Raw genomic sequence first — 19,426 nt, 5'->3', positions numbered from 1 at the left:
TGTCTTTCTCTCTGACACGTACATGTTTATATTGTGTTTGTAACAAGTAAACAAGAATTTAAAAGTAAATGGAGAAAAGGTTTGACCCCCTCCCACACACACACACACACACACACAAATCTCTGCAGAACTTTGTAAATTAATTGATAAATGTTTATTATTACAGTCACAGATTTCTGATACATAAATGAAACTCTGACGGTACTTCATACACACGTTTGTGTTTGTGAGCGATCGAGTGTGTGTGTGTGTGTGTGTGTTTATTTCAGAGTGTGTGTATTCATTTATTTTATCTGACACAGAAACACTAAGTCAGAAACCCAAAACCCTGCATAGAGGGGTTCAGTGAATGTGCAGTGGAATGTGTGTATGTGTGTGAATGTGTGTGTGTCAGAGGAGACGCTATAGAAGGACACAGTTCCAGACGACCAGTCCAGATACACTCCTACTCTGTGTGTGTGTGAGGGGTCGTGAGGTATGAAAGTGTCCTGTTTATTGTGACTAGCAGTATATGTGTTTCCAATGCACTCCAGACTCCATGACTTTTCATTGAGTCCAAATCCACAGTCATCACTATTTCCTTTCCTCCTGATTCCTTTATATGTCACTGATATAACAGCATCTCCACTCCACTCAGTCTCCCAGTAACAGCGTCCAGTCAGACTCTCTCTACACATGACCTGATACCAGATATCAAATCTCTCTGGATGATCAGGATACGACTGTTTCTTCCACACATGTGTCACCTTTCTGTTCCCCTCAGAAAGACAGAGTTTTGTGTTTACTGTGTTTGGGTCCAGTGTGAGATCACAGGCATCTACAGAGAAGAAGTGAAAATAGAAAAGAAAACATTTCACACACTCAACTCTGTGTGTGTGTGTGTGCGTGTGTGTTTTATACTAAATGGAGAGTATTATATTATTATATTACTATTATATTATTAAATATTATATTTATGTCATAATAAATCTCAGGTAAGATGGTGTCGTCTGTCTTTCTGTCTTTCGTCCTGTCTTTAGTGTGTGTTACAGATTGTCTCACTCTCTCTCTTTTTACGGGATTTGGGGAAATGGGTTGGGAGGAACTGGGGGTGTAAGTATGGGGTAATTTTGAGTGTTGTGTGTGTGTTATTATAAGGAGTCTGAGTGTGATTTTGCTGATGTGTGTGTTACTGTTGTTTGACCTTTGACCCAGTGTGTTTCCCTCTTGTTACCTGAACCCGTTTCTGACCAGTTTTCCACTTTACTTGATTTATTCACTCACTTTCTGTCTTTCTGTTCACACACAATAAAGTTTGTATGTATATATATATATTTTTTTTTTTTTTAAATAAATAAAAGTCATATTTTATCTCATATTTTTCCATCCATCCATTTTCTGCTGCTTATCTGGGGCCAGGTTGCAGGGATAGCAGGCTGAGGAGGGTAGCCTAGATGTCCCTTTCCCCAGCTACATCCACCAGCTCCTCCTGGGGGATCCCAAGGCGTTCCCAGGCCAGCCGAGATATATAATTCTCCCATCGTGTCCTGGGTCTGCCCTGGGGTCTCCTTCCAGTTGGTCATGACCAGAACACCTCCACAGGGAGGCATCCAGGAGGCATCCTGACTAGGTGCCCGAACCACCTCTACTGGCTCCTTTCAATGCGGAGGAGCAGCGGCTCTACTCCAAGCTCCTCCCGAGTGTCTGAGCTCCTCACCCTAAGACCATTTTTTAATGAATTTAGATAAATGGTCTCTTTTCCATGGTTGAACCAAACTCAGTGTTTGTGTGTGTGTGTGTGTGTGTGTGTGTGTGTGTGTACTCACATTTTCTTAACCCTGGTTTGATCATGAATTTTCCACCATGGTCCACACTACAAAAACACACAACAGACAGTGGATTAGTCTCACACTTGAACACACACACACACACACACACACACAGACTGTACTGACTTAAGTCGACAGTGTTGATTCATCTGTGTAGAGAGACGCTTCACTCCTGAGTCTCCTGGGTGATTGTAGCTCAGATCCAGTTCTCTCAGGTGTGAGGGGTTTGAACTAAGAGCTGAAGCCAGAGAAGAACAACCTTCCTCTGTCACTAAACAACCAGACAACCTACACACAGAGAGAGAGAGAGAGAGAGAAAGAGAGAGAGACAGAGAGAGAGAGAGAAAGAAATGAACATACATACAGACAGAGAATATCAACTTGTCATCTGGTTTGTGAAGTGTGATTCATTGTAAAAGTTCCACTCTAATTTACCATAAATGTTGACTTTGCTAAACTATCACATTAACTAAACTCAAAGACAAGTTATGAACATTAGCTGTGAAGATGTTGGGGGAAACTCATCTATTTTAATTAGTATGCTTAATACACAACAGCACTTTAATAACCATACTATACATAAACCTAGTCTAATTTTAATATGAACATAGTCATTCTAAATACTGCATTCAAGTCCCTGGCCAATACTGACCTCAGAATCTCCAGTTTACAGTGTGGATTCTTCAGTCCCACACAGAGAAACTTCACTCCTGAATCCTGAAGGTCATTGTTACTCAGGTCCAGTTCTCTCAGGGGACAGTTTACTGACTGTAGTACTGAGGCTGCAGCTTCACAGGACTGTTCAGTGAGATTACAGAGAGCAAGTCTGCAGAGAGAGTGAGAACGAGAGGGAGAGAGACACCAAAAAGTTTTATTCCAGTGAGGTTTAGCTGAGGAGAATTTCCCACGAGATCAAACTCCTGTTAAGAGTCAGAACATCTTCCTGTCTTGCAATAAACACTGTCACATCATTACTGTCTGCTGATAAAACATGTTTAGTTTCAAGTTTTAAAGTTTATTTAAAGCCGAGTATCACTGCTTACAGTCTGAAAGGGCTTTACACACCCACAGGTTTACAACAAACAAAACAGGACGACACCCCCTGACTTAGTCCACATAGCAGGCAAGAAAAAACTCCCCCCAAAAACCCAGGTGTAACAGGGCAAAAAAATGGAAGTTATCTTGAGAGGAACCCCAGAGGGAGGAGACGCCTTCATGATCAGACAGGTGTGCAATAGTCTCCTGCGACTGGAAACCCCTTAAGGTCCCATCTCAGTTTCCACAGAAGAGACTCAGCAGTGGGGCTGTATAACTGCCCTGAGACCTGCCAATACATCACAAGACTGCAACAAGAGAGAAGCTCATCCTTATGGCTGCTGAAAAATCACCATTTATTACACAAGGCTGGGACAGGAAACACATAACTAACACTGATTTTACAGCTTTTCATGACTTTCATCTAAATTTTAAAGGTGTGGAATATCAGGTTTTCATCTGATTTGTTATGTTAGGATGAAGCTCATTTCAGTATTATCGGTTCCTGACAAATACTGACCTCAGTATCTCCAGTTTACAATGTGGATTCTTCAGTCCCACACAGAGAAACTTCACTCCTGAATCCTGAAGGTCATTGTTACTCAGGTCCAGTTCTCTCAGGGGACAGTTTACTGACTGTAGAACTGAGGCTACAGATGAACAGGACTGTTCAGTGAGTTTACAACCAGCAAGTCTGGAGAGAGAGAGAGAGAGAGAGAGAGAGAGAGAGAGAGACAGAGACAGAGAGAACATAAGCATTCACTCATGTAAGAATTAAAAATTGTACTGATAGAGTTTGACAAAAAGGTGAGAAATGTTGTGTAAAATTTGCTTAAATTCCTCAAGCACACAGTGTGATACTTTTGGGCACAGGACAAGTGCAAGTTGTAGTTAACTGTACACTGTAAATTGGAGAGGTTAATGAAAATTTAAATGGGAAATAAGCTATCAAAAATGTCAGCACTTACAAAACTGTCGGTCAAGCTCATATCAAAAGGACTGGCCATGTTCCACACAGAACAAATGTGAGACAGACACCCTGTTTACTGTCTAAATCATTAGCAATATAAAGATCAAAAGCACGGTTGGTGAATTTGATGACAAGTATGGTCACTAATGCAAGAAGAAGCTCAAATTTACCACATAAAATTAAAAGCATTTTCATCCAGCACTGATCTGGTCAACAATATCGTATGAAGGAGAGCCAAGTGCATCAGTCTCTCCCACCAGTATATAGCCTCTCCAAAGCAAGTCCTATGCATAGCTTGTGGTAACAGATGGAAACTGTGTAATATGTGGCCCCAGGCTAGATATGCAGGGACTCGAAGATGGTCTGGCCCCAGATGTGTGGCAGGCCTCTTGGTGCCCACGACCAGCCCCCAGCTATGGGCAAATAGCAGGGCAGTTGGAGCCCTCCAGTCCTGTACAGCAGTCCTTCTAAGAGAAGGCTACTCTAACAAAAACCTACAGCTTGGCAGTCACCTTGACTGTCTCAGCTCGCTGAGCTACTGGGGTAAGACACCAAGCATAAAGAGTGGACTTGGTGTGCGCGAGTTGTTTTCCACTTTAAACAACTAGTGCAGGCGGGAGGAGAGAAAACAAAAGACCTGTACTGACGGGAAAGAGGCAAATACAGCAGGAGCAAGATAGCACTGGCAGCTGTAGTTTCGATCCTGCATGCAGGCGGCTCAGGAGCATGGGTCATTTGGTCGCTGACAAGACAACAACACCATTTAGCAGAGCCTTGGGCATCCAAGCAGCCCTTTTTAGGAACAATTCTGCTTGCTCTGCATGGAGGAAGGCCAAGAAAATGTGGCCTAAACCCAGCTTGTCTCACCCAAATCCCGGTTGGCTATCCGTGGTCAATAGGCATCTCAAGACATGGTCCGAAAACAAAGAAGAAGAGAACTTAACACCTAAGACTTGCATGCTGGGAGGTACACACAATGATGGATGCAGAAGGAAGCAACTGCCCTGAAAGATGCTCAGTGCTATTCGCAAGCGAACTCGCAAGGTTGCAGGTCGATATAGCCGCTGTCAGTGCAGTATGCTTTGCAGAGCAAGGTTTACTCTCTGAGCAAGGCACCAGCTACAAGCTGTTCTGGTCAGGGAAAGCCAAAGAAGAGCAATGCGTGTCAGGCATGGGCTTCATGATCAAGTCGGCGATCGCCAGCAGTCTTCACAGTCTGCCTGTTGGCCACTCGGACTGTCTCATGATGCTGTGACTCCTGGTGGGGGACAACAAGTTCGCCACCATCGTCAGTGTCTACGTACTCACCTGCACAATATCCTGTGGCAAGTGGACTCCAAGGACAAACTTGTACTGGGGGACTTCAGCGCCGGGGTAGGACGCGACTCTGAGCTGTGGAGGGGAGTCCTAGGGAAGCATGGCATTAGGAAGTGCAATGATAATGGCCAGCTCTTACTGGAGTTTTGTGCAGACTGTCCATTACAAATACCCTGTTCTAGCAGAAGGACAGATCGAAGGCCACCTGGAGACATCCCTGCTTCAAGCACTGGCACCTCCTGGACTACACCCTGGTACGCCAGCGGGATGTCAAAGACACACACCAGAGTGATGCCAAGCACCGACTGCTGTACCGACCACAGACCGCTGCAAAGCTGTCTTCACCTTCAAACCTCCTGCCAAGAGGAAAGGCCCTGAGACCAAGAAGCTCCAGGTTCAGAGACTCCAGAGCCCTGAAGTGAAAAAGAATCTTCAGACCAAAATCAGGGAGAAGCTGGGCGAAGAGGCAAAACCTACTGTAGACCTTGCCCAACAGTAGGAACAGCTCAAGAAGGCACTGTAGGAGGCCTCAGCCGAAGTCATAGGCTTCTCAACCAGGAAACATCATTGATGAGTCGGACGCAGAAATACAGGAGCTCTTAGAAAGGAAACGCACATGCCAAAGGAAGGATGTTGGGCCCAACAATCATGCTGCCAAAGACATCTATTGAGAAGCCTGCAGTACCCTCCAATCCAAACTGCGCATCCTCAAGAATGACTGGTGGATTGCTCTCGCAGAACACATTCAAGGACTGGCTGATGCAGGGGACAGTGGTTCCTTCTACAAGGCACTCAGGGCAGTGTATGGCCCCCATCATAAAACACAAGCCCCGCGACGCTCTGTCGATAGGTCAACCCTCCTGACGGACAGGGATGCCATCATGCAGTGCTGATCAGAGCACTTCGAGAACCTCTTCAGCAACAAGCATTCTGTGTAGGAGTCCTTGCTGGACCTGATCCCCCAGGTGGAAATAAAGCTGGACCTTGACCACCCACCACACTTCTCCGTGATTGAGAAGGCCATTACCCAGTTGAGACCCAGGAAGTCACCTGGCAGTGATGGTATCCCAGCAGAAATCTTCCAGCAAGATTTAAGATTTTTTTCAAGATTCAAGAACTTTATTGTCATTGTGCAGTTGTGCAATTGTTGAACCTCAGCTGGTACATTATATTAAGACTCACACATAGTTACAAAAAAAAGTAAGAAACATGAAAAATATAAATCTATAATATCCACAATAAAATAAGAAGGTACCACTTTACAGTAAGACTACCTTTAGAGGATTCATAAGTGAATTACAATTGGGTTATTAATTAAGTTGTAAATACATTATAAATCATTAATAAGCAATTGTAAACAAGTCAATTTTCATACACGGATGCAGTCTCACTATTTGATAAGATAAAGTTATTGCTGTACTTCTGTCTATTATGTTAAATCTCAGATCTTGCTAGTTGCTTAGCTTGCTTTATGTTCTTTTATCAGTGAGCATGTTAAACTGTCAGCTTCATCTCATTTTTATGAACATTTATTAATTAGTTAGTAACATTTATAACTGCCGAAAGGGAGCCTATTGTAAAGTGTAAAACACATCACCATCTAGTAATGAGTTACTAACATTTAAAACGAGAAAAAGGAGCCTTATTGTAAAGTGTAAAACACATCACCATCTAGTAATGAGTTACTAACATTTACAACGAGAAAAAAGAAGCTTTATTGAAAAGTGTAAAACACATCAGCATTTACTAATGAGTTATTAACATTTATAACTGGAAAAAGGAACCTTATTGTAAAGTGTAAAACACATCAACGTTCACTAATGACTGGCTGAATTTTCTCTGGAGTGAAGACAGTGCTTTTTATTCTGCAACAGTACAAACCAGGAAGTAACATAATGCTAACACAGTAGGAGGGAAGTACATCATTCACGCGGGAAATTACATTTACGGTACACAGATGCCATTAAACTATCACAAGAATTAACAACACAACACAAAGACTGCATGATGACCAATACACATACACTTCTACTAGCCACAACAGGAAACATAAACTGAACAATAGCGAACTGGGGTTAAACAAAATTCCATCGTCCCAAGGCATGCTGGGAAGTTCCATCCATCTACCCCAAACACGCATCACAATATATAACTTTAATATGAAAGCATATGTTATATCAACCCCTGTGATAATAATGAGGACGGCTGCTGATAGCATGCTGAAAATGTCAAGGTAAACAGTATTGCAGCCTTAGTGTATGAATTTGGTAATTTGATATGAAAATTTGGTATGCAATAATTGGATATGCCAAATGAAACTTTTTGACTATTAAGATATGCTAATGGCGGTTAAATGCTAGTAACTTATTAGCAAATATCTGATGGGGCTGACAGCTATAAATGCTGGCTGATGGAGAAGACAAAGTAATCTCAGTAACCAATGAGATCGGAGGCTTAACAGTACAGATAAATGTGGGATCACTATTTGGCAAGCAACAGGTCACTGTTGCGCTTTTTATCTAACAGTTTATAACAGCTTATTAATGATTTATAAAGTGTTCACAACCTACTTAATAACTTAATTATGAGCCACAAACTCTTCATAAGGGCAGTCTTATTGTAAAGTGGTACCAACAAGAAATGTAAATGTCAGCGATAATAAAGTACAGAATCTATGCAAAAAGCACAAAATGTAAATGGTATAAAGTGTAAAAAACAGTTAACGATAAATACAACTATTAAGGTTGCAAAGGGCCAGCAGAAAGGTGCAGTAAAGGTGTGTTGTGACATGGAGTGATGGTGTATTGGGATGTTGAATGACATGTATGGTTGATGTGGAATACTGCACATAATCAGTGGTGAAATGACATGTAAGTGAATATTGGACATACTCCAGTGATAACAGTTCATGAAATTACATGAGTGAAATGCCATGAATGACACAAGTAAATATTGCACGTGGGACATGAAATGGCATGTAATTGTTGCATGTAGGCATGACATGACATGACATGACATGACATGTCAGTACAAAAATAGAAATAATTGAAATTATTGCACTGTATTGCACTACTCCAGTATAGCAATACATCAGTCTTGTGAGACTGAGGAGATATTGGAATTCAATAGTGCCATAGCTTTTGGGAAGAAGCTGTTTTTCAGCTTAAACAGATGGTGTCCGGGTTGTATAATGTCTTTTATGATGTTTTTAGCCCTCCTCACACAGCGAGTCCTGTGAAAATATTCTAGTGATGTTCCATGCCAACAATGTCCTGTGCCGTTTTCACAACATGCTGGAGGGCTTTTCTGTCAGCTTTGGTGCAGCTGCTGCACCAGGCTGTCATGCAGTTTGTTATGATACTCTACATGGTACATTTGTAAAAGTTGACAAGCAGCTTTTGGGGGAGGTTGGCTTGCCTTAGCCTCCTCAGAAAATAAAGGCAATGTTGTGCCTTACCCACTACGAATTGCTGTCAGCCCAGGAGAGGTCCTCTGTGATGGTGACTCCCAGGAACCTGAAGCTGGGGACTCTCTCCACAGCCTCTGTGTTGATGTGGACAGGACTGCGTGTGGTCTTCTTGGTAATCCTAAATGCCGCATTGATCTCCTTGGTCTTTTTGGTGTTTAAGACCAGGTTATTGTTGCTGCACTACGCTGTCAGGTTCCGAACCTCCTCCCTGTGTGCGGCTTCATCATTATCTGATATGGGCCCTATGACTGTCGTGTCATCCGCAAACTGCATAATAGTTTTTGAGTTGTGGATGGGTTGGCAGTCATGCATGAAAAGCACATAAAGGAGGGGGCTCAGCACACAGCCCTGGAGGACACCAGTGCTCAGGGTGAGGGCGGAGGATGTGTGCTTGCCCAGCCTGACAGTCTGGGGCAGTTGATGAGGAAGTCCAGCATCCAGTTGCATATGGAGGAAGTTAGTCCTAGTGCATGGAGTTTGTCAACTAGCTTGCTCAGTGTGATGGTATTAAACGTCGAGCTGTAGTTAAAAAAGAGCATCCTGATGTCGGCGTTGTGCTTTTCCAGGTGAGAGAGGGCTGTATTGAGAGACACACAGATGGCATCCTCAGTCAATCAGTTTGCCCGGTAGGCAAACTGGTGTTGGTCAAGGTCAAGAGCCTTTAATGTGGATGAGTACCAGTCGTTCAAAGCATTTTGAAATGACAGGGTTCAGGGCGACTGGCTGATAGTCATTGGGACAGGTTACTGTGATGAGGAAGTCCAGCATCCAGTTACTGTGGATTTTTTGGGTACGGGCATGATGGTGGTGGATTTCAGCTATGCAGGAACTGTGCATAAGGATATCGAGAGGTTAAAAATGTGTGTGAATATCTCTGCTAGCTGGTCAGCACAGGCCTGGAGTACATGCCCTTTAGATCATCAGGCCCAGCTGCTTTCCATGCGTTGATGCTGTGGAGGGCCCACTGCAGCTTGTGGGTGTGTAGAACAAGAGTCTGTGGGTCTCCCAACAGTTTGAAACTGACTGGAGGTTGGTTATTGTCTTTGTCAAACCGAGCAAAGAAGTTGTTGAGTTCCTCCGCTAGGTTGGCAGTGTTGTTGGCTGGTGTATGCTGTGTATCATTTTTCCTTTTGTAATCTGTAATGGACTGGATGCCTTGCCACATCCGCCATGGGTTGGAGTTGCTGGCACTACTGTCGAAGTCCTCCACTACCTGTACTTTGTAGGTGTGTTTAGCAGACCTGATACCTCTCTTTAGGTTCACTAAGGTGAGGCTGTAGACTTAGGTATCTCCTGATTTAAAGGCAGTGTCTCTTGCCCTGAGCAGCCGTTTGACTTCACTGTTCTTCCACAGTTTCTCATTTGGGTACACTCGGATCCTTTTGTTAACAGTGACATTGTCCACGCAGTAGTTAATGTATGACAATATGGATGAACTGTACACCTCCAGGTATGTCTGATGGGCAAATATATTCCATTCTGTGTGTTCAAAACAGTCCTGGAGTTGAGAGGTGGCTGACATGTTGGTGGAATCTGGGAAGAACATTTCTGAGGTTTGTTTGGTTGAAGTCACTAGCAATGATGAAAACTCCGTCAGGGTGTATGTTCTGTTGTTTACTAATAGCGTCATACATATGTCCAAGCGCTAGCTTAGCATTAGCCTGTGGTGGTATGTACATTGCCATGGCAACAACAAGTGCATATTCCCTGGGCAAGTGAAACAGTTGACACTTAAGCATTTGGTATTCCAAGTTCTGAGCATTCATCAGAGGATTCATCAGTTGTGGTCATGTTCGTGCACCATGTTTCGTTTATGTAAACACAAAGTTCGCCACCTGATTTCTTACCGGAGTCTGGTGTTCTGTTGGCACGATGAAGCGTGCAGCCTGCTGGCTCAACTGCAGTATCCGGTATGTTGGGATTCAGCCACATCTCCATAAAAATCAGAACACAGCAGACGTTTGTGGTTCTCTGTACAACAATACTCGTCCATTTTGTTGGCGAGTGATCTTGCATTCGTGAGAAAGACACTGCAGAGAGGGGTTTTGTGTGGAGCAGCTCTTAGATGGGCTAGCTTACCCCACCTCTGTTTCCTCTCCTTGCGCCATCTGCATCACCTCCCCCTGGGGATAGTGATCCATGTTAATCTCGGTGGTCTGAGAATCTCGTGCAGTACTGTTTTTGAGTTGAAATAGTGCCCTGTGCAGTCTGTACTGATCTGTAAAGTTCTTGGTGGCTGTAGTGAATGTTCCCCCTTTTTTCCTTGACTGATGATAATAGTTAAAACACAGAGAGCAGAACATGGGTCTCTACTCTGCCTTCATCGATCTGACCAAAGCCTTCGACACAGTGAGCCGTGAGGGTCTGTGGAAATTCCTAGCATGCCTCGGCTGCCCACCCAAGCTCCTCACTATCCCCCGTCAGCTCCATGAGGTTCAGTTAGGGCAGGTGAAGCTAGCCAGGTCCCCGTCAGATGGCCTCCCTGTCTCCAGTGGTATTAAGCAGGGATGTGTGCTCGCCCCAACGTTGTTCTCCATCTTCTCCAGTATGATGGTCCATGAAGCCAAGGACGATACAGCCAAGGACAACATAGCAGTTGGCATCTACATCCGCTTCCGAACCAATAGCAGCATCTTCAACTTGCGGCGTCTGCTTGCCAAGACTCTGGAGCAAAGGCCTTTGGCCTCACAATCAGCCTAAAGAAGACAGAGGTAATGTACCAGCCTCCACCTGGTAAACCCTATAGTCCGCCGCACATCACCGTCGATGACACCAAGCTCAACGCAGTGGAGCACTTCACGTACCTGGGAAGTGTCATGTCCAACAATACCACAACCAGCAAAGATCTAGACAACCACCTATCCAAAGCAAGCAGCTCCTTTGGGCCCTCACTAAGAGAGTGTGGCAAGACCACAAAGCTCTCCACAAAGCTAAAGGTATACAGAGTGGTTGTAGCCCCCACCCTTCGATATGGAGCAGAGACTTGTACAGGAAGCATCCTCAACATCAAGTGGCAGGAGCACATATGCAACGAGCAGGTGCTTGAGAAAGCACATCTGCTGACCATCGAAGCCATGATACTGAAACACCAGCTGCAATGGGCAGGGCATGTCGCAAGGATGGAGGGCTCGCGACTGCCAAAGGACGGATTCTTCAGCAAACTTTGTGAAGGAAAGCACAACTGAGGGGCTCCCAAGGAGCGCTTCAAAGGCCAGCTCAAGAAGCAGCTCTCACTAGCTGGCATCCATCACCACTCATGGCACCAAGAAGTAAGCGACAGAATAGGCTGGCACTGCTGCGTCAACTCAGCCAACCTGAAGTTTGAAGCTGACAGACAAACAGCTGCTGGGGACAGAAGGAAAGGACAGAAGGAGTCCACTGCCACTCAGACATCACCAGCCCAGGGCTTCCCTTCTCCCAAGTGCGGAAAGGTCTGCACCGCATGGATAGGGCTCCACAACCAACCGCGAGCCTGCAAAAGACAGACAGACCATCCTCCCATGATCCTCACAAGTGAGGAACAAGCCAACACAATATTGTATCAATTCAAGAACCGTCTTAATAAATACACTAAACATTTCACTGGGAGTTTTCCACAGATATTTAAAAAGAACTCAAAACTTAATTTGTACACAAAGGCACAGAATAAAGACAGAGAATCTGAGATTTCCCAGACACTCAATGCTCGCCTGTCTCTCTCAAATTCTTAAGAAAATTCACCCCTCGCACTCCAGCCGTTAGCGAGTCTCTCGGTTTCCCACTGACTTAAGGTTGTTTAGCAACAACAGCTTAAAATAGTCTCAGAAACTGACTGCAAATTCCTCTATGAAATTTCATAAATTCTGCTTATATAATGATAGATTGATCAGGAGTACAGGTAAAATCTCTTAGACAGTTAGTGACCCCAATAATGAATACAGCAAAAAGAGCCGAGATCTGACAGCTTCTCTCGCCGGTTCAAACTGATCACACTGACCTGTAGAAAGCCCTACTGTGGTGTAGTCATAACCTTTTAAACTGGGTTCTGCTTATATGATACAAAACAACCACATACATTCAGCTGAGTGTGTCAAAAATGTTCAGGTGAAAACAATTACACAGTCATTGAGAAATTAATTTTTTTCTCAATGACTGGACTTCGAATTACATTCTTAAAATGATACTTACATTCTGTACATAAATTCGACTATGTACAGAAACAATTATCTTTAGTCAAACGTAAAAGACAATAACAGGACTGATCAGTGAGAATACAGAGGGGGGGGGGGATTTTTTGCTGCCAGTTATTCCATCAGTGTATAAAAGCATTACGAACTTTACCTTAAATAAGCGCAAACGAGACAGGTATCTGAAGAATCCCAGATTTCCAACACACTCGATGCGTGTTGGTCACTGTAATGTTCATTAACATTAAATAAATTAACCATTTTAATTAGTCACCATTTTTATTACTGGCTCTTCACATTTCATTTACTACTGCCGTTCTACTAATCAAGTGTAGCAAAATAGAAGCCAATGAATTTGTTACTCGGGTTCATTGTGTTACTGCATAACTGAATAACTTTATGTCACCACATTCCCTTTCCTTTGAGGCATGAGAGCAAGTTAATCTATATAACAAAATTAAACTGTGCAAGAACAAACCCTTGTATATAATTAAACTGAAATAATGTCCAAAAGCAACAAACATAAGAGCATTTCTCTCTCTTTTTTTAAATGTTAAGTGTCAGTCCAACTATTCCTCTCAAATTCCATGTCAGATGGACAATGTCAATGTCCTGTTTCATGATTTTTTTTCTCTTTTCTTTTACAGATTCAGCCTGTCAGGTGGTTTGACAGTGTGTGTGGATCTTCTCAACACAGGTCAGTATGTTTGTTCAGCTAGAGCAATGTTGTCTTGCAGTGGTGCTAAACTGGATCAGATGATGAATCACAGACTGTATCTCCTCCATTAGTCTGCTCCTGCAGAGTCTCTCTCGTTTTCAGAAGACTCTGATGATTCCTCCTAAAGGTCTGTCCATCCTCTGTCCTGACTGTGTAAGATCTTGGACCCACTTCCTTCAGAACAGTGTCTTTCTGTTTGAATCTTCAACTCTCACAGTGTCATGCGCTGAAAGTCATCGCTTGCTTTTTGCCTCTTTGTCAAGTGTGTGTGTGGTTTTCTATTTTCTTTTTTTTGCTTTGTTTTTTTCGTTTGAGTCAAAGAGGGTGAATATTGACTCTGTAGTTAGATTGGTTTTCAGTCTCTCTCATTCTTGCTCGTGATTCTCAGTCCACTTGAATTCACTTGTATGATGTAACAGTTCTCTCAGGTAAACTGTTTGTGAAGACAGGTTCAGTCTGAATTTTTCTATAAAACTGATCATCCGTATTGCACGTACTACAGACATCTTGTCTGTGGGTCTGGGCGTGTTGAGGATCATTTGCACCTTGTTCTTGTCCGGCTTCACACCATCTCTTGAAAGCTTGTCACCAAAAGACATGATTTCTCTAACAGCAAACTGACATTTTGCTCTGTTCAGTTGTAACCCATGTCTCTGGATGCTGTGAAGCACTTTGGTGAGTCTTTCATTGTGCTTCTCCAGTGTGGACCCCATAGAACAATGTCATCTATCTAAACATACACACACCCCATAACACAATGTCATCTACATAAACACACACACACACCCCATAACACAGTGTCATCTACATAAACACACACGATCTATCAACTCAATAATATACCCATGGCACAGTAAAATATTTCAAATATAGAGGAGGAAATTCCAAAGGACTATACAAAAAAAACACCAAAACAAAGTATTAAATGTACTGTGCTTTCTGCTGTACTTTGTGTTCTTCCCTTGTAGGAATTTGATCATGTTTGTATTATGTTTGAGGTTTACATTTAAATCTTTTGGGTCCATGCACATGTGGAGATCACCATTTGCTTTTTTTACACAGACCATTGAATTCCCCCATTCTGCGGACTCTTCCACTGTCTTTATTACTCCTAGAGACACCATTCTGTCTAACTCTCTCTTTAGACAATCTCGAAGTGGCTCTGGGACCCTCCTGGGAGCATGGACTACTGGCTGCATATCATCCTTCAATAATATCATATATGTGAATGTGAGGTTTAGACAGACCAAGACCCAATCGCAGACCCCACTGGGTAAAATAAGATTTATTCAAAAAGGCAAAAATCAGGAGCCAATCTCAGAAACAGTGTCCAGTCCAAGGTCTAAACCAGGAATCCAGAGAGCAAACAAATCCGAATCGTTATTCAAAAGATTGGTCAAAAGCAGAGTATAAACAAGGTCAAAACCAGAGATCCAAAAGGCAACCAAATCCAAAACGTAAAGCGAAAACAGGTCCAGGTAACACGATCAAACTCAAATCACAGAGGGCAACTTTAACACACAGGAAACGGTCACAATCTGACAAAGAACAGACACCAGCACAGGACTTAAATACACAGAACAATTGTCTTCAAGGACAGGTGATTGGTGGAAGACAATAAGGTGATTATAGAGATCAGGTGAGGGGCGGGGACAAGAGAACACGGGAACAAACAGAAGCACATGGCAAAACAAGACACAAACAAAGGCACATGGCAACACAATTCCCAGAATGGCCAGCAGGTCGGCCAAAAACCAAAGTCCTGACAGGAGTACTGACAGTGAATGCTAGAGTACCAAACTCTTTACAGACATCTGGAAATCTCTGCACAATTATATCTACACTGTATCTCTGATCATTGGAGCTGCTGATACAGTGAACTCTTTTAACTGGGTCTAAGTCCTCACAAGTCTCATCACCTAAAAGTCAGTCACGCCCATCTGACACCACAACAAACATAAGGTGATCTTCTCTCTCCTTTGCTTTAACCCCTTTTAACAGGGGGTAGGAAAACAAAACACTGACTTTTTAAAGATTATCTTGTAAATCACTTCTTGGGCTGTGAAATTTTTATCATGACATTTTATTGTTTTTTTTAAAATTTGTTCTTGTAACCATCATCCACATTCAGATATTGAAATATTACATTTGTAGTTGCTCTATAAACACAGCATTTCCAAGGAGGCATCTGAAATATATACAATACTATATTATTCACTCAGTGTTAAAAACATCACCTCTGATGAGTAGACAAATAACAGCGTGTGATATCTCTTTCAGATTGATCACTGTTTCCCATTCAGAAAATGTTTCATCAAATCAGCTTTAACAAGGCTTTCATCAAAGTATCACTGTCCCTTTATAACTGGGTGTAAAGATGAATTATTGTAATGAAATTCATTACACTATATGTATTCCATACAGAAATACCAAAATATGACTAGGGAATTCCCACCAATTTCCTTCAAATAAAGCTTCTAAAGAGCAGGTATCTTTAGAAAAAAAGTGAAACTAAAAACTCACAGAGCTTTTCCGCAGCACCTCACAGCTGGGAGCAGTCTCCTACGACCCTCATCTGATGTCTTGTATTTCTTCAGGTCAAACTCATCCAGCACCTCCTCTGACATCAGAAACATGTAGGCCAGTGCTGTGCAGTGTGCAAGTGAGAGTTTAGTTGTGTCATTTTCAGACTTGACAAAAGCTTGAATTTCTTCATGGAGAGAGCGATCATTCATTTCAGTCAGGCAGTGCAGTAGATTGATCCATCTCTCAGGTGAGACACCATCTTTATTTAACTCTTTGATGTAACGGCTTATTTTCTTGATGCTCTCCTGGCTGTCCTGTGTGTGTGTCAGCAGACCATGTAGGAGTTTCTGGTTGGACTCCAGTGAGATGCCATGAAGGAAGCGGACAAACAGATCGAGATGACCATCCTTACTCTCCAAAGATTTATCCACAGCTTTCTTCAGCAACTCATCCAAGGGAATATTGTTTGGCTCCACTCTGGTCCTTTTCCTCAGGAAATACTCCAGTGGCTCCATGTTCTCGTTTACATAGCAGTAAAACACATAGAGAGCAGCAAAGAACTCTTGAACACTCAGATGCACAAAGCAGTAGACCTTCTTCTGACGAAGCACAGATTCCTCTTTAAAGATCTCAGTACAAATCCCAGAGTACACTGTGGCCTCACTCACATCAATGCCACATTCTCTCAGATCCTCTTCGTAAAATGTGACATTACGCATCAACAACTGATTAAAAGCCAGCTTTGCAAGTTTCAGAAAGATCTTCTTGCTTGATTCCAGAAGAATTTTTGAGTCTGTCTCAATTTTCTCCTCATATTTCTGCTTCTTCATTTTAATCTGAATGAGCAGGAAGTGTGTGTACATCTCAGTCAGAGTTTTAGGGATCTCTTTTACATTGTCTTGACGCAGCAATTCCTGAAGCACAGTGGCTGAAATCCAACAGAACACTGGGATGTGACACATGATGTGGAGACTCACTGATGTCTTGATGTGTGAGATGATTCTGTTGGCTTGACTCTCATCACTGGCTCTTTTTCTGAAGTATTCCTCTTTTTGTGAATCACTGAATCCTTGGACTTCTGTCACACGACTGATGAACTGAGAGTGGATCTGCCTGGCTGCTGCTGGTCTGGAGGTTATCCAGATGAGTGCAGAGGGAAGAAGATTTCCTTTGATGAGGTTTGATATCAGCATGTTCACTGATGATGTTGTGGTCACATCACACAGCATCTCAGGAATATTCAGCTGAAGTCGACTCTCATCAAAACCATCAAAGATGAACAGCATTTTACAGTCATTATATTTCTTTGGATCCAAGTCTTTCAGTTCTGGGTGAAACTCTAGCAGGAGTCCATGAAGACTGAAGTGTTCATCTTTAACCAAGTTCAGTTCTCTAAAAGGAAGAACCAGCATGAAATTAATGTCCTGATTGGTCCTTCCTTCTGCCCAGTCCAGAATGAACTTCTGCACAGAGACTGTTTTTCCAATTCCAGCAATGCCCTTGGTGAGTACAGTTCTGATTTCTGCCTTTTTTCTGTCCCCTTCAGGTTCCTGACGAGACAAGGCTTTTTTCTGCTCTTTAGGTCTGTTGGTTGACAAGGGTTTGAAGATGTCATTGCAGCTGATTGGTTTGTCTTGAGAAACCCATTTCCTGGATGTTGTTTCAATCTGCAAAACCTCATGTTTCTCATTCACCCCTTCACTCTCTCCCTCTGTGGTGTAGAGCTCTGTGTAAATGCTGTTGAGGAGGGTTTGGTTTTCTTTCAGTGTGACACCTTCATATAAGCACTGATACTTCTTTTTCAGGGTGGTTTTATGACCCTCAATGATTCTCAGCCGGACATCATCTGACTCAGACATGGACATGTTGTGTCTGGCATTTTGGCAACACCCAGACAGATCCTCAATTAGATCCGTCTCCACACTGCAAACAGTGAGGGAGAGAGACAGAGACAGAGATAGAGAGAGACAGACATATAACTCCATCAAGGCTGGCAGGCTAAACCCTTCTCATCAGCCTTGTAGTTGAGTTTAGGGCTCATATGCAGTTGGGATGATAGTGATGAAGTGTAACAATAATGATTGACAGCTGGTGAAGAACTCCCACTACACAGTGTTTAATCATTCAGAGAGTGGAGCTGATTGAACAGAGGGGAATGGGAGAGTTTCAGTAATGGAAACTAAACAGGACAAACAAACTGTATGTACATGTCTCTGTTTTCATTTCTAACTGATATCAGATAATGTAACATTTATAAAGGAAACTAATGAGACTATTAATAATGGATATATGTGAGTGGTTATGAATAGTTGGGCTGATCAGACAGGACTCCCTCCCTTTGACTTTCTTTAAACATGACTAATGTACTGTCACTTCACACTCTGTTTTTAAACTGACACATTAAAACTAAACTGTGTTGTGTTTGATTATGGATGATGAGGCAGTTTTATCACTGACACTGAATTTAAGACAGAAAATGATCAGTGCTAATGTCAATTAAAACACTAAATCATCCAAATAATTGTTATTTACATCTTTCTCCACAGTTTTCATGGTTGTCCTTACAGTGTGGATGTAACCCAGCTGTAATTTAGTCAGTAAACTAATAAACTACTTCTCCAACGTAGAAGATTAAATATTAAAAAACAAGTACTATGAAAAAGTTGCCTGAACTAGTCTTGTTCAGATGGTTTTCTCAGTCGAATTAGATCAAGACTTCTTCCGGAATTTATGCCTTTGAAAACACGGTTGCCACAAATAAGTAATCAAAACATTATGTTGAATGATGGAAAGGCTGGACAACAAACGTTCTAATGAAATAATAACCGACTATTAACAGTGAAATGAATGATACATTGGCCGAACGCGAGTTAATCTTGTAAGCAAACTATTTGCTTTGTGCAAGAAGCGCCATCTAGTGATCACTATGTGTCAGTAACAGTGTCCTTGTCTAATGACTCGGCGGTCTTTTGACCACATAGCCACGCTATAAGTAGGTAAAACCAGCATGGCACTCATAGTAGATAGTCACAGCAGTCAAATGACCGGCACCAGGCGTTTCAAGGTATAAGTAGGTCAAACCGGTGCAGCGCTTCTAGTGTTAAATAGTTGCTGTCACTTTAACACTGCTATACGACACTTTAACATTGGTATACAAAACTTTATCACTGGTATTTCCGGTAGGATTAGGAAGCTTCCATACAAATGCACTGGCGGGAGAACACGCGGGATCAGAGGGGCTATGCGAAGGTAGAGAGCACGTCTGCAGAGTTGTGTGGTCAATCGCCTGAGCTTTGCTATCACCCATAACTGTGCGATATTCTCTCGCTAGACGGAGTAGTAGTCCTGGACTCTTTGACACGCTGAGGAGAGGAGCGGACGGATTTGTACTGGTTACCCCACCGGGACAACTTGAGT

At 42.7% G+C, this 19,426-nt stretch overlaps 1 protein-coding gene across 1 annotated transcript; it reads right to left on the bottom strand.

Moving 5' to 3' along the window:
* Positions 1-284: 284 nt before the first annotated feature.
* Positions 285-17,874, bottom strand: LOC115821746 (NACHT, LRR and PYD domains-containing protein 3-like). Its single transcript, XM_030785544.1, has 6 exons — positions 16,007-17,874; positions 3,364-3,537; positions 2,461-2,634; positions 1,935-2,096; positions 1,806-1,852; positions 285-817 (listed from the first exon to the last, which is right to left on the bottom strand). The coding sequence occupies exons 1-6, from the start codon at positions 17,872-17,874 to the stop codon at positions 285-287; spliced, it is 2,958 nt and encodes a 985-aa protein (XP_030641404.1).
* Between the last annotated feature and the right edge of the window lie 1,552 nt (positions 17,875-19,426).

This window comes from Chanos chanos, chromosome 9, assembly GCF_902362185.1.
Source record: "Chanos chanos chromosome 9, fChaCha1.1, whole genome shotgun sequence".
Classification (NCBI taxonomy): Eukaryota; Metazoa; Chordata; class Actinopteri; order Gonorynchiformes; family Chanidae; genus Chanos; species Chanos chanos.
This window is presented reverse-complemented; position numbering and strand designations above follow the sequence as displayed.

Bases quoted from the DNA above. Each gene is read 5' to 3' on its own strand.
- LOC115821746 (XM_030785544.1), bottom strand. From the start codon at position 17,874: ATGTCCATGTCTGAGTCAGATGATGTCCGGCTGAGAATCATTGAGGGT. The intron at 2,097-2,460 runs GTCAGTATTGGC...CTCTGTGTGTAG, and splicing joins TGTAAACTGGAGATTCTGAG to GTTGTCTGGTTGTTTAGTGA. The intron at 1,853-1,934 runs GTCAGTACAGTC...GTGTTTTTGTAG, and splicing joins AATCAACACTGTCGACTTAA to TGTGGACCATGGTGGAAAAT.